At 35.7% G+C, this 15,837-nt stretch overlaps 1 protein-coding gene across 2 annotated transcripts in view; it reads right to left on the bottom strand.

The window, feature by feature from the left end:
- PIP4K2A (phosphatidylinositol-5-phosphate 4-kinase type 2 alpha) overlaps positions 1-15,837 on the bottom strand; it is a 117,983-nt gene that overhangs the window by 25,669 nt on the left and 76,477 nt on the right. For both annotated transcript variants that reach the window (XM_062569031.1, XM_062569032.1), the window contains exon 4: positions 7,917-8,069. In XM_062569031.1, the coding sequence (XP_062425015.1) occupies positions 7,917-8,069 (153 nt within the window). The remainder of the gene's footprint in view (positions 1-7,916; positions 8,070-15,837) is intronic.

Genomic DNA, 15,837 nt, shown 5'->3' with positions numbered 1-15,837 from the left:
GACTTACTAACAGAATTAATTAGTTAAATTAAAAAACATAAAACTATATTGATAAAACAGCATTAGATGTAGATTTTCAAGGCATATAAAATTGATTTATTCTAGAAAGTCATGTAAGATAAAGTAATTTATTTTAAGGAAGTGTTCAAAAAAATTTCAGGTTTTAAGATACAAGCCCTATGATTCACAGCCTGACATTTCATGTTGTTTCAGACTTGGGCCAATGCTCGTTTGACTTCAGCATAATCCAAATGTGACCACCATGTGCAATTATCTAGGCTGCAGATCATAACACTTGATGCTGCTACCATCAAATGAGTCACTGGGCTTGTTAATTTCTTCTGAAAGTGCTCTGCACAGCATTAATATTTTACTTATACCTATATAAAACATAAAATATTTTATATATTTCTATAAATATATTAAAAAATACCTGCTGTTGAAGTCCAGGCCTCAACAGAGCTAATGCAGCCAAGTTCCTTCTATCATTTTGTGTTGTTAAATAGTCAAGCATGAAATTTCACACCTTTCTATGACAGTTTTCAACACTTTTTTTTCTGTAACAATCTCAGTCCATGGTGGTAAGACCCATGTGTGCAAGCTGAATTCCATCTATATCCCATGCTAACAAGTTTCCTGTTTTCAGGAGCACCTGACCTACAGAAAATAGGCCCTATGGACTTAGGTGGAACATATACTGTTCAGATGAGATCGCATATATTCTTACTTTATTTTTTTTTTCTGTTTCTATAGCAAAGTAGTTTTATAGGATAGTTGCTTTAGCACAGGGCAGAAGGTCGCATTTTATGCAGCCTCTTGACTCACAAGAAGAGCTGGCTAAAGGACTTTCCTCAACTGTCTTTGCAAATCTCCCTTAAATCTTCACCTCTTACTGCACTAGGACGTAAACAGAATCAGGGGCACACACACACATGCTTCTTCATGCACATTTGCATTTAAATAGTAACACATTATATTGCTTTACCTATCTTTCCCCTTCCTTCCATGGTATATACAGATGTAAGTCACGAGGAAACAAACAAACAAAAACAACCCAACAATATAAACCTACCCCATGCAGTAATGACATGGAGGGAGGATGTACATAAACTTAAATGCTGCTTTCCTTTAGCAGCCTTCTGGCCTGATGCCAGCCTATCGCTGTGCAAATCCCTTGACTTCCTTACTTTCGTTTTTGCAATCTCCTCCAGTTCATGTTGTCACCACTTTTGTGATAAAATTGCTTTCAGCCTCCAGTAATGGTTTTCCCCCTACTTATGGTGTTAACCTTTTTTACTACATCCCATTCAATAACCTTGTGTTATTCCTTGATTTCTGAGCAGCCCTGAACCGTGCTCTTAGTGCAGTTCCCCCCTTTTCTCCCCTTTTTGTCTCTGCTCTTTTCCTTTCATTGTCTGCGCGTTTCTTCCCCATTTTTCTGCTCCAGAAGCCAACGTCCTATTCTTTCTGCTTTTGTTTTCTCCTTTCTGCGGTCATGTTCCTTTTTAGCTCCTTCTATTCTTCTCCATTTCTTTTCTTTGCATTTTGCAGCTGGCCCCGCTTGCCGCCCCTGCTAGGCGGGCAGTTTCTCCCCGCTGCCCGTGTGCTTCGGCTGCCCGTCGCCATAGAGACAAGCCGGCAGCGCAGTAGGTACCAGCTCTGTGCACAATTACCTGGGTAAGGAAGGGAACACGCAGTCAACAGCGACAGCTACCTATACAAAGCCTGAAGGGTACCGATACTTGGGAGCAGGTCCGCACGGGAAAGCTTGTATACCAAGTCCCTCTCATGCACTTGCTTTGAAATGGCTTCCCAATTTCTTTTCCTTAGAAGCACTAAAATCTCCTGGGTGTCAGCACTGAGGAATAATACATTCCCTTTGAAGCCCATTTCAATGAAAAAGAAAAAAGGCGTGCAAAATCTCAAGTTGCTGCTTTTTCTTTTAATTTTGATCCAGCCCTTGACCTAATCTCAAAGAGAAGATTCCACTTTTACATCAATTTACAATAATTTAATATTTAAAGCAAGTTTTACTCAATGGGAAGGACAGGGTGCCTTGGTTCAGAAAGTAGAACATTCACCTACAGAATTTTATTCAACTGACACTGGTTTCTGCCCTTGAAAATCATATTTTTAGTTTACAAAATATCTAATTTACACTAATATCTACATAGTGTATTCTCGTTTCAAGTAAGTTACTAGATTAACTTTTTCCACAGGACTATACACCCATGGGAGACACATAAATGTAGCCTGAAAGTACATAAAAATAAAAAGTTTCTTTTAGGAAGAAGCAGGGTATTACCTGTTCCTTACTTAGATGGTGAAATGCTAGCAAGGCACAAATCATAAAAGAGGACCTCGCAGAGCGACATTTTAACCTGTACACTCTGTCTCTAAAATATGTGTTCAGGCTGAAGACCATTACTCTTTGTGTGCAAAGGAGACTGCACACACGCTTCAGTAATTTCAGAACATTCTGTTACTGTGCTCCTTAATACATGTATTTCTTTTTCTTAAAAAAAAAAAAAAAAAAAAAAAAATGTGTAAAGACTGTGTAAAATGCTGTATAGGGAACATATATCTAACATAATACATGAAGATAATATAAGTTACTAATACAACTTCTAGCATTAAGAGGTGTATTTTTCCAAACTAGTACTAGTATTTTAGTTTTTGAAATGGCCTAAAGTTACTGCAGTGTTTCTTCCAGTTACTCAAGAACCAAACCCAAATCTGCATGTTAATAACTTACTAATCAAAACAGCTGTTCACATTTTTCTCCCAGGTATTTATGTCAGTGACAAAAACATGACATTAAGTTACACATCCTTCAAAAAGTTGTGTTAAGTCTAGTGCTGAGTCCTAAAAGAGGAGAATAATCTCTTTTTCGATGTATTTTTACTCGAATAAGGGAATGAGCCAAAGCACTTGCTCTGGCACTTACAACAGGACTTAGCTTTCAAACTCAAGCCAGGAAAGCAATATGTATGTTCTCCAGGCCACAGCAACTGCACAGCCTTGAAGATGCCTCCATCCCTATGCATGGAGAGCAGCTCTCCTCACTTGCCTCACAAACCCAAAGCAGGAATGATATGCAAATTATCAAAATGATCCAGTTTAGAGTGCAACCAGGGCAGAAAGCATGGTAGAAAAGCCTCCATAAATTCTTTAGCCTTGAGATAACACTGTAGAAAATGGAGATATGTATTTGAATCACTTGAAGATGCTGAATGCATCTCCAGTCATTAGAGGAACTATCCAGGATCTGTGTCCTTTACCACAGAGGGAACCTTTACCATGAATGTTTTTAAAGAGGTAAGTTTTGCTGAGTTAGTTACCTCTCCTCAGAAGAAAAACTTTTCCCACAGGACATCAAGGACATGAAGATGTTTGTTGTTGCTCCCTTCTACCCCAATTTCAAGGGAAGGCAAGAGATCAGCTTCCCTAAACCCACCACCAAACCTACCACTCACCATTTCTAGGAGCTCTGTCTGCTCAGCCCCAGGGCTTTTTCGACAGACCTTCCCAGGACATGAACTTTCCTTTAACACCACCAAAGGGAGCTGTGGGCTTAACCCCAGTTTACTGATCCATCCTCCTGGAGTCAGGAGCCTAAGTTTTAAACAATACAGCACCAGGTCTGGAGGCATTTGAAATGAACATTTGATTTTGCCCTTGACTACTATTTAAATATACAATAGCAAAAGGTCTATGATTAATAATATTAACATGTTTGATTAATTAATAATTTTTTAAATATCAAACTGCTTTTTAAAGTAGGTAGGTAAGCAAAAGCACAATGACTTTTCCAATATTTCAAAGGCTGATTTGAGCATATTGCAAGAGTTTTAATGTGACTGACAAGTAAGTGGTATTCAGCTGAAAATGACTGAAGAATAGCTAGCAGAGTTCTACTATTAACTCATAGTATACTAATAACATAAGGAATCCAAAACAGTGGCAAGTTATCAACAAAATGGGACTAAAAGCAGCATTTCATATTATTTCATTTTATACTGTTTCAGAAAATACTGTAGCAGTTAAAAACTGGCAGAGAAATTCACAGCATTAAAATTTGTTATGTCATATATGTTTGTATTTACCACAGCACCTAGAAACCTAGCTTGTTCATGATCTAGGTCATTTTGTTTCAAAAGTATATAAAAAGTCGATCCACGCAATAAGGACTTCATAGTCTAAGCATAAAGGACAACATGCTTTGCAACTTCAAATATGGAGAGACACAGACTGGGCAGCATCTATTTCCCTTAGTTGTTTAGGTCACAAGTGGTAGGCTTAGATTTTTTTTTGAACTTTGCAAGAGAAAATGATGAGCTTTAGTGTTTTTGCTCTGTTTGAAAAGCATCAGACTCATCTGATGATTTAACAGAAAGCTTCAGTGTTTAGACTGAAGTGTTCGCCATCTGTTTGAGGATGTAGGCTTGACTGCCACTAAAAAAAGAAAAAAACTATCACTTCAGACAGGGTGAAAGGATGAATACAATTTACGATTTTGGATAGCAACTATAATCTGCAAGTGTCAGGAGTACTATTTACAATTCTACAGTTCTAATATGGAATTACTATATGTATTTACATGCTGTTTCTATAGTAACTTCTCCTGATACTCCTTCAAGTCTGATTCAGTTTTAGTTATTCACAGATGTTTAATATGTAGCCTATGTTTTCCTTTATTTTCTATTACCTTATATGAGGTTCTTTATTTTAAATAGTAGTTACATTACAGTGAATTGGGACATCTAACTTGATTAATTTTGAGAAAGTGCCACACAAGAGAACTCTATCCAGAAAGATGAAAGCTATTAACTCAGGCAAACTAACTTCCTTTATTTTCCCTCCTAGCAAGTTACTAGTTATTTTTTTTTCCTGCAAGTAACCTGATTTCTCTAACTGTATAGTGCACATATCCACTGTAACTTTGGGTAATTAGAAAGCAGGTACACTAGACTTGATACTTTTAGATCTTCAAGTGTTTATATGCTATGTACTGTTCCTGCTCCTTTTGTTTGTATAACCATAAGTTCAGTTCCTCACAGCTTCAAAGAACACACACGCTACTACACTTTCAGACAGATGAAGAGAGAAAGGATGGCAAGTATTGGATAGGTTTGTGAACTATCCGTCTCCAGAAGCTCCAGTTACCCTTAAAATAACCTTTTCTTCTGCTACCGAGCAGTCTTTTTCCTAAGAAATCCCGTCTTGGTGGTACTTCTGTGTGTTAGTAGTTTATCCTCTTCAACTGTAGTAACAATTATATATAAGGAAGACATTGCATAGCAAGTATGTAAGTCAACATAGGGAATTTGATATTTACTCTACTGGCAGAAGAGAGTACACCAAAATAGAACTGAACTCAAGAGAAAGTGCTTTATTGACAAAGACGCCCGCAGAACAACCAGTGCAGTATCTGAAATGTCTTGTACTACCTCAACTAACCATCCAGCAGGACCATAAAGTTATATATATATTGATAAACAGGTCTTGGACCGTCCTCTGGCATCAATTCTAGTCGGAACAGAATAGCCCACATCCTTCACACCAGGCCAATGGGTTCCCTAGACGCTGTCATGCAGACTAAGATAAGCTTTACTCATCTGAAAAACATCTAGGAAAATGAAACGAAGAGCTGCTGCACCTAATAATGATAGGCATTCAATTTCCAGTAATAAATTACAGGACCTGATATCAGCCATGTCACTAGGGTTAATGAGATTTAATTTAGATTTTCTTTAATTATTATAACTATTATGTTCCTTTAAGAGTACCTTATTAAAGACACTGAAATAAATTCATTTAATTAAAAGTCCAATTATTAAACTGTCTCTGTATTTGAGTTTTTCAGCATTTATAATGCTTTGTAAAGTGCTCTGAAGTTATTAGACAAAAAAAACCCCAAGCAATATGTTTATGAATGTTTTGGAGGCATCACTAAAAGTTATCTGACTCAAGTTATTTAAGATACTAACGTAGTAACGTCACAGATTATAAGATACTTAGTATTAAGGAAGTGCATACTTCCATTCTTACAGTGATATTTTGCTGCTTTAAAGTGAAATCAGATGCCTGATACAGGTAACTTGCAAAATATTGTTACTTGTAAGCTAACCTATTACGAATCCTGACACTTTCAAAGCATTAGTGAAAAATATTCTAACAGTGATTTAGAAGTTCATTCATGTCAGCATTGTCTTCAGCGACACTCTTGAAAGGAGACAACCATTTTGAAAACCCATATGACTTTTCCACTAGCTTAAAAATCTCAAAATCTGAATCATTAATACTATCTTCTGATGTTAAATAAGAAATGAACTAAACCTCTAATTTTGCTGCAGTGCTTCACAGATCAAAACTTCTAAGACCAAAGCTAAAATACTATGCCTGGAAATTCTGATAAAATAACAACTTCAGAATTAAAATTAGATAATGGTTTAAAATTTCTTTTCAGTAAAACTGCAGTTAAAAGATGGTACTATAAACACTTCTGACAGTGACATTACTTATCTACATTAAAATATAAACATGTTAAGTCTTACTTTTTAATTAAACAGAAGAATAACATGCAGAAACAGACCAGAGTTCATATCTAACTCACTGAAGGCTTCACAAGCTACTCTGGACTTGATCAGAAATCACAGATCTCTCTTGAACACAAGAGGAGAAGAGAGGGAGACAGCAGAAAGCTTCACAAAGATGGCTGGCAAAAGGGTCAATCCCAAGCACCCATGAATCATGACTTAGACTCCCTTCCTCCTCCAAAGAAGGCTTTAAAGTGGGCTTTACAAAAGGTACAATACTAAAAAAAAAAAAAAAAAAAAGAGTTTGAGCCTCCTATTGTATTGGTTGAAACTGTCAGAAGAAAACTATCAGACTTTGCAAGACAAAACAAACAAACAAAAACCCTAAAACAAAAACCCTAAACCTGCAAAAAATGGAGAGGCTGCATTTTAAATTGCTTGAATTTGCTAAAGTCTTTACTTGAAATCCTAGCCAACAGAAGTGAGTAGAGTTTGGAAGGGAGGAAGAAAACATCCTTTTAGGAATCATGTTTTAGCTAGTTTTTAGAGGCTTTACAGGTGTATGCACCTTGATGGCTTATTCAAACAGGTTTGAGGCTAAGAAAATTCACACTGATTTTTATTAAGGCTTCTGGTATTTCTAAAGTGTCTGCCTTTCTCCCCTCACCCCCACAACTGTGCCATCCTCACAACATATACGCTGGCACATTGTAACAATTATCAATATTAATTTGAGGGATTTCTACTGTTCATTCTGGACTTTAATGTATTTTAACGTGAATTCACATTGACAAAACCAGTCCATTTATTAGCAAGTATTTTATGCAAGTTATACCCAATTTTTCATTTCTTATACAAGACAACATTTACCATCTGCAATCTGTTGTTAGTGCAATGCACAGAACATTCAGTGACTGGACCAGCAAGGGTTCTTCTGCACCATACAGATAGATGCACACAGACATCCCCATGCTAGGCTAGAATAAAGTATTGTCAAGCCTGGGCATACACTAACTGAAAAAAGAGCTTCTTAATAAGCTAGAAAGCTTATAGACTCTAAATCAGTAACTCTGTATCATGTAGACATATCATTTTGCTTTAGATATTTAGGAAAGTGCATCCTTGTGAATTGTAGCTGCACAATAAATTGCTAGTAAAAATGAAAAAAAATCTGAAGTGACCCTTTTGCCATAATTATTAACTTTTTAACATTCTAAAAAAAGATTGGCACCCCACCAGCAATCCAACATTTCCGCAGCTGATATAGTATGCATTTGAAAACACTTTCACTTCATTTATCTCTCACAAATGTATTTTTCCCTCCTGCCCTTGCTTTATGATATTTAAGAGGAGATCCCATACTCTGATAGTAATTACCTGATGGTATTTCTTCAGTATGTTGTGCATTTCTGCTACATCTTCGCTTGTTATAGTTTTGATGATATATCTTTTGTCATAAGATGTATGAAAGCGGGCACCACTGCGTGCTTGGGAATCATTGGCAAGTGGTGCACTTCTTGTCAAGGAATTCTGTCAATTAGTCAAAAAAAAAAAAAGAGAGAGAAAAGAAAAAGACATCAAGTCAGACAAAAAACAAGGTATTGACCATCAGTAATTTAAAAATCACTCAGAGTTTACTGCACTTTGTTATATACATGTTATCAGCCTTTCACGAGAAACAATGTAGTCACACTTCCCCCTCAAAAAAACCCACCCTATTACACCCCAATAATTATACATACAGGATACATTAGCAGTATCATTTTACAACAGAACAGGGTTTTTTTCAAGCCACTGTGATCTGGTACACAGCACAAGACACAGAGTTAGATTTTGAGTTCTAATACCAAATCATTGGAATAGGTCAAGTATCTAACCTATCCCTGTACAGTTCCTCCTTTTGTAAAAGAGACCCAACTACCTTCCCGCAAGCTCAAGAGGGGCGGATTAGTTAATGACTATGTGGTAGCTGGAAGAGAAACTGCTGTGGACTAGTGGCCATTTGGGGCTTGGGGCTGCTTGTGCTTCAACAGTAGCAGAAGAAACCTTCTACATCTTACAGAAAATAATCGGTATTTAGAAAAAAAAATATAATTAAAATCAGTTAAAAGTAAAGTAGACAAAATATAACAACTTGTTTTTGACTGTAAAATCTTTCATTACTACATAAGAGTTTATGCCATTTGTTACATATTTGAAAAACATACTTTTCTTTTTTAAAAAAATAAAATAGCAGTAACACAGCCATGAGAAAATACAAGTGCTCTTATATTTTCCCATGTGCAATTGCATAAAAACGGACCATACTCTGGAAAGATTAATCAGGTTAAATATGGCCTGCTGGAATATAGTTAGGGACTATAACACTTCTACAATCTTGAATACACTTGCAGTATCCTTTTAATATATCACTACTGGTAACAGAAGAATCCAACTCCTATTGTCATTTCTCACTGTGCCATACTGCACAAACATCTATTGTTAAATTAAAATACACCCCCCCCTTCCTCACTCGCATAGCATAATGTCTGCGCCACAAAAAGAAAGGCCATTTTCACAGAAATAAGTTTTAAATAAGATTGTGTATGTAGATGTAAAACTTGCAACTTAAATTTGCAGATTCCTAAATAGCAATAGTTGAATTCCAGCAGCAATGGAATATGATGTATTCTTGTGATACTGTGAACAAAGTCATATGACAGATTCACACTGAAAGAATGAGGATATTTTCAGAAAGGGATTACATAGACACTCAGTCTACCACAACCTGGTACCAGAGCCACCAAAGTTTACTTTTGTAGGAGCTGTATCTTGTTTATAAGAGAAGTTTTTTTTTTTTTTTAAGTAGATTATTATTTTTGCTACTCCAAATTAAATGCACAATTACTCTATGTAGAAAATGATCTACAACTGATCAGCTTTGAAAATACAATTGCAGTTGTTATATCGACTATATACGACATACACTATAATGATTATAACATTTCTTTTTAAAGTTAATATTCATAAACTAAACATCAAAATAATCAGGGAAGCAGATCACTTCTATGGACCAACTGAATTACCGAGGAAGGAAGAGGTACTTATATTTTCATTCTCAGCAATGCAGGAATCTGAAATGTGTTCATAGAAGACCAGCACAAGTTCTGCAAACTTAAACAAGAGTTGAATACACAGATTCAAGGAACCTGTTCAATGTCGGAAGGTTACTGTAGCAGTCACTTATTATTAAGTAATAATCTCAATTGAGAAACTAGGCCAACCATAGAGCTTGCATTAAAGAAGTCACTTGAACGTATACAACTACATGACCATATGTCAGACTGCCCATACTTTTTAATTGTATACAATAATCCCATTGGCCTCAACAGGCCTTTAGCACATTTACATCCTATCAAAACTGTGGGATGCTTTCTTAAATTAGTTTAAGATTAGGTAAAACAAACAAACAAACAAAAAACCCCAAACCCCCAACATTTTCCCACAAGGTTTCTTGGTTCAACTGAAACACTCAGGATCAGCAGGGAAAACAGGAATACATTAACTAAATGTACGCAACTTTATAAGTTTTTACTGGAATGGAAAGCTTAATTATGACATTCATGTAAGAGAAACAAATCTCTGCACACTTCTCCCATTTTATGGCGAGGCTCAAAGAACCAGAGACATTATTAATGCCCATGACTAAAAGTGATGCCTTTTTTCACTATCCTCTCAATTCACTACAGAAAGGGAGGATGTAGCTGTTCCCCTAATGCTTGTGAATAACCAGTTCTTTTAGACTCATGGAAACAGAGGTTTCGGGACATACACTGAAGACTTGGTTCCTTCTTTGCAATGGCTTTTGATTTTTTTTTTTTTTGTCTATTTTAACAGATGAGATTCCTAATAGGGCCTAATAACAGTGACAACCACCCTTTCCAGTCCCAGCCTACCTCCTCCAAAGTTTTCAAAACCTAATACAGCATGACTTCATACGGTATTGAAAACCATGAAAGCTATGGAAATTTAAAAATTACTGCAGGTTTCTATTTTCCATTTTATACCTGTTTTCAAATGTTCCATCTTAAAATCCATTTCCCATCCTCCGCTACCAAAACGTTTATATACTGATGAAGTCTACTCAAGAGAGCATGTATCATAAATGAATCAAATCCTCTTAATGTTACACTTGTTGTCAGTAGTCGAAAATTGAATTACAGAGTTAGTCTTAGAAACCGTTCTTTGTAGAAACTCTCTGGCTTCTAGAGTCAGAACAAGGCCTCTTCAGAAGGAACAAAAAAGCAAAGATGATATAGAAGACCAAAGGCAGCATTAAGGTAACACACATTAACATCCTTCACCAAAAGACTTGTCATAACTCAGTACAGAGGAGAAAAAAAACTTCAGAATAGTTTCATTACAAGGAGAAACATGCTGCTTCCAAACATGTCTCTCTCTGGAGATCAGTAGTGCAAACAGTGTCTTAACTAAGGTACGACATCTAGGAGATGCTTCTTCTCTGGAGTGTCCTATTGCTGAAACTCAAGTCAGTAATTTTGCAGCCATAAAAGGACAAAAACAACTCATTTTTCTTCAAACTTTCCAAATGCTTGTGCTCCTGCAGGCATAAGCAGCTTTCATTCCATGATTAAAAAAGAGTATCTAGTATGTAGGTATGTTTATGTAGCAACTTGTCAAAACCAATATACATTAACACAAATTCTTAATATTTTAAATTTTCATGTTGGAGTATGATACTTGATGTATTTAAAAGCATGGACAGCATAAGCAATAAAAATTCTGACTTAAAAAGTATGGCAGTTGTTAAAATAAGAATCAACTAATACTCCTTTTACCATGCTTCTTTCATTACATTTCAGGCTACATTAAGAAAGAAGCTAGCCAGATTTAAATAGAAATTAATAAAGTTAGTCATATTAAAAAAAAAAAAAAAAGAGAGAAAAATCTTGATAATGTACTGATTTTTCACTGATTCTTGCTTTTTCCAGCAATAGTTTTTTTTCTAATGGAAATGAATTCTGGCTGATTACTAGCTATAACAGCAGCTAATATGCAAATACAGCTATCATCCTAAATATGCTGCTAACAAGGGAATATAATACATCTGTAGATAATTATTTAGCACACAATTTACTCTTTCTTAATGCTTTAACAAGTTAGAGATGGTGATGTATTTGTTTTTGAGTAGATGGCTATTTTATTATTAGTTATCTATATCGAGCTTTATAAGAATTCATACAACTAACATTTTATCGTATATATAATTAATTAGGAAAAAAAATCAACTGTATGCTAAGCAGAATTCATTCACAGGTGACCCAAATGCCCTCTCTGCAATACTCTGACTTCAGTAAAAATTAGAGTTTAAGACTGGCTGTTTAAACAGCCAATTTTAAACATTAAATGTTTAAGATAAAAGCAATCTATAATTTAAATCTTTAATATTTTGTCTTTACTAACCCTCCATCCCTATGATAACTCTCTCAATATGATTCTCTCTTGAGATAAAAAATATACTCCTTTAAACTTTGAAAGGAGGTGGAAGGTAGAAAACATTGTCTGTACTACCGCTATTTGCTGTACTTTATTTTCATACTCGCATAAGTTTATTAAATAAGAACAGTTAAAAAAGCTGAAAAGTAACTGAATTTCATCAAACTGTACTGATTACTAATAATTATATACTTGAGAAATGTTAGCACTTTCTCGTGCTGCTAATTGTATGGCTGAGTTCTGCCTGTGGACAGTTTTATTTGTGACAGTTAATCCTTGTTTCTGTGAGCAGAGAAAAATTCAAATACTTTCTCAGTGAAAGCTTCTATGTACCATGCAAAATATCTTATTTCTTGACTATACCAGTTATATTTCTTTATATTTAGAAACCTCTAAATCAATAAAATATATGATACTGTTGCCTGATCATGAAAATGATCAACCTTTAAACAGAAAGATGATAAAAATTGACCTGTACTAGATAGGTCATTATTAACAAGTAAGATCAAGAAATAGCATCACTGAAAGAATCAGACTAGAAGAGTTTAGTGAATTCAAAGTAGAAACAATATGTCTATTTAAAAATAAATTAATAATATTTTAATACTTTCCTTCTGATGTAGGGGAAGCTAACTTACATGTTTAACCTAACCCTGCAGGTATAACCCAAAACATTTTGCACCCATTTTGCACAAATTCAGCTACGCCAGATATTAAAAAATAGATAGTACATACATTGGAAATGGAAGCGATCCTTTGTTGGAAAATGTCTTTTGGATGTTAATGCACAAAATAATTGCAAAGAATATCCTATGTTACCCTCTTTGAAAAAAAAGTCACCATTAAACTTACAACTGGTAAGCAATCTCAGTAATATCAGCAATACCACATGCGACATCCAACTTGCATTGTATACCACAAGGGTCATGAAAAGTTTATGGAATTTTCTTTGTAGGGCCATAACATGTCTAAATGAGGACAAAAGTTTTACTTATTCTGAGTTTGAGAACCTTCTTTTTCTTAACATACGCAATTATAAAAAGGTTATGTAGTAGTGGTCAGATGACAGATTGAAAATATGCATTTATTTAATTGTACTTCAGACAATTAACAGGCTTAATGTACAGACTTTTTTTTTCACTATCAAATGCAGTACAGCTTTTTGAGACAGTGTATGTTAAAATACTTCTATGATCGAGATGACATTTGCCACAACATATGCATAAATTCCAGTGATAATTTGTACAAAAAGTGAGCAAAACAGGCTAATAAGATGTAGTTTAGAGACATCTGGGCACAAACACAGTGGGAGGAAAACTGACTCAACCTGCTCTGCTTACAGACAGCGTGGTAGGTCCCTCTCCCTCCTCTCGCTCAGCAGTAAACTCAGCTAAACAAGGCCAATCACAGTGCCCCACTGCAATAGCTCCTCCTTTGGTGGGGCTCTTGCAAGGGACTGGGAAAGAAATAAAGAATGAAACTCAGCTATATTCATTTTCTGAAGAATTTCCAAATACAGAGCAGGTTAAAAAAAGGAACAAGCAGAAGTATACAGTCAGGGTTGAAGGAGGGGGAAAGAGGACACAGAAAGAGCTCTATCATGGCAAATACCAGATTGAATTCCCTCTGGCTCCACTTCTTAATTAGGGGCAGACTAAGCAGAACGTGAATTGGCGGGAGAGAAGGCACTCCTCACTTGGAACAGATCTGTGAGCCACAAAGAATGGGAAGGGTATCTTTCACTTGTAGAGGAAAGCTTATCCTCTCGAGGAGACACAGGTTTGATGTTCCAGCCTGCCTTTTATCATCACTTACTGCTAATACATAACACTTTCATACAGTGCAAGCAAACAGTGGAGAATTTATCTAGCTCTAAGATGTTGGAGACTTAGTCATAGTAAGTTAACAAACAGTACCAGTTTAGGCAATATTGCCAGAGAGTACAAAATTCAAAAGAAAACTAGAAAACAGGGTCACAGAGTCTGTCTGCTCCAGGTTATCGGAGCCGTCTCAGGCTTCACCACGGCATGCCGCAGCCCTCTCTCACAATTAAAACATCTGTCAGCCACACGCATCCTGTTCCACTTAACAGCTTTACTTAGCGACTTGAAGTCTACTGCTTGGAGCGTTCCTGTTCTGTCAATTCCCCATTCACCTCTAATTTGTGAAGTTTTAATTTTGTGCCTGCTTTTTTTTTTCTTTTCTTTTTTTTTGTCTCAGGAGAATGAAAAGGTTTGTACTTTTTAAGTGTGAATACTTTTACGAGGTCATTTAAAGACTATGCTAAATTACTTGTGTAATTACTTACACAACAGAAGACACATTTAACATGCCAAGCTCAGAAACACTGCTAACAGATAAATTTCTCTTTTATATACCTCTCCTTCTCTCCCAAATTGTTTCCCTCTGAAAAATCACTGGCTGAAAGTCTCATTGCCCTTACACAGGCCAACATAAAAAGGATCACCTGCACCTGCACTGAGTAGCAGGCAGTCAGAAAGACTCATCTGATCTTCACAGATCCTAGCACACCTAAATTAGAAGTCTTCATTTCACCTATGATAGGAACATGTTCTTCAGCAAATTAACTGAAAGATCATTTCATTTTACTGTAGATCCCTCTGCTCCCTCCAAAACTCTTTCCCACATTCTTACTAATTTGTGTAGATTTTTGTCTTATTTCCTATGGTAAAATGTTATCAGGTAAGGAAAAATGTTTTTTTACCCTGGGTCCTGATCAAAATTCTTTGAAGTCTGCAGGAGTTTTTGTAGAGCTTTCGATAAATTTAATAAATTGTAATTAACTCAGCTGCTACACATCACGGGTCATTTAATTTTTTCCAAGTTATTCCTCAGCTGAACTCCAAATCTTTATTTTGGTTAAGGCATGAGTTCCAGAAAGATGGCCCTGATTTTCCAACTTCAAAATACAAAGACTCACCACTGTATTTATTCTAGGTTTTAATAATTTGCATTGTTGAAAAGGTAGGTCTAATTTTGAATGTGAATGATTTCTTTTTTTCTGTCATTCTTATTCACTCTTTCCTAAAGTATCTAGTATTGTTTTTTGCAAGGATATTTATATACTACTACTCAATTCTAATCACACTTGCAATTTGGACAGGTTTTATATCTTCTGCAAGTTTTTATCACTACCCAAAATGTCAATTGCTCAATGACAATTAAATTTTGATCATTGCCATATAACAATCTCTTTATTATTTAGACATATTCATTTTAAACAATAATTAGCATTTTAAAAATCATAAAATCATGCACTATTAAGCCTGACTAAGGTTTAACTCAGTTGGTTGAAAACTGGCATCTTCCAGAGTCCCTACAACGTAGCTGAGAACACCAACCATTTTTTATCTTTTTGAAGTCTGTCTTTACCTTTCACAACAATCAATAAAAATAGCAGCCTATTGTAATTAAGTATTGATAATGTTACTAATAACACTATTAATAGCACTAGTTATACTGATACTAGTTATCAGAGAAAGCAAATTGATCTTGAAAGAGACTTTGTTTCTAACAGCAAGTTAAGCTCTTTGGAGCTCTTTGTTTTGAGTGAAACAATATTTGTGAGTGAACATGTGGAGCAGAGCCATAGGTCCTGCCACTGAAGTTCAGAAGGGGTTTGTGTCCCCCCCCTCATAACTGGAAGCTATATTGCTGACCAGGGAAGTATTGTCTTCACTTTTAAAGAGAAACTGCTGGTGAGGCTCTTCCTCTTCTGCCCACTTTGCTTAAAATGTTCACAGCAAGAATATTTATCTCCGCAGTGGGAGGCCAAGGATTA

Source organism: Rhea pennata, chromosome 2, assembly GCF_028389875.1.
Source record: "Rhea pennata isolate bPtePen1 chromosome 2, bPtePen1.pri, whole genome shotgun sequence".
NCBI classification, from domain to species: domain Eukaryota; kingdom Metazoa; phylum Chordata; class Aves; order Rheiformes; family Rheidae; genus Rhea; species Rhea pennata.
The sequence above is the reverse complement of the archived record's forward strand: the minus strand, read 5'-3'. Positions and strand labels throughout refer to the sequence as shown.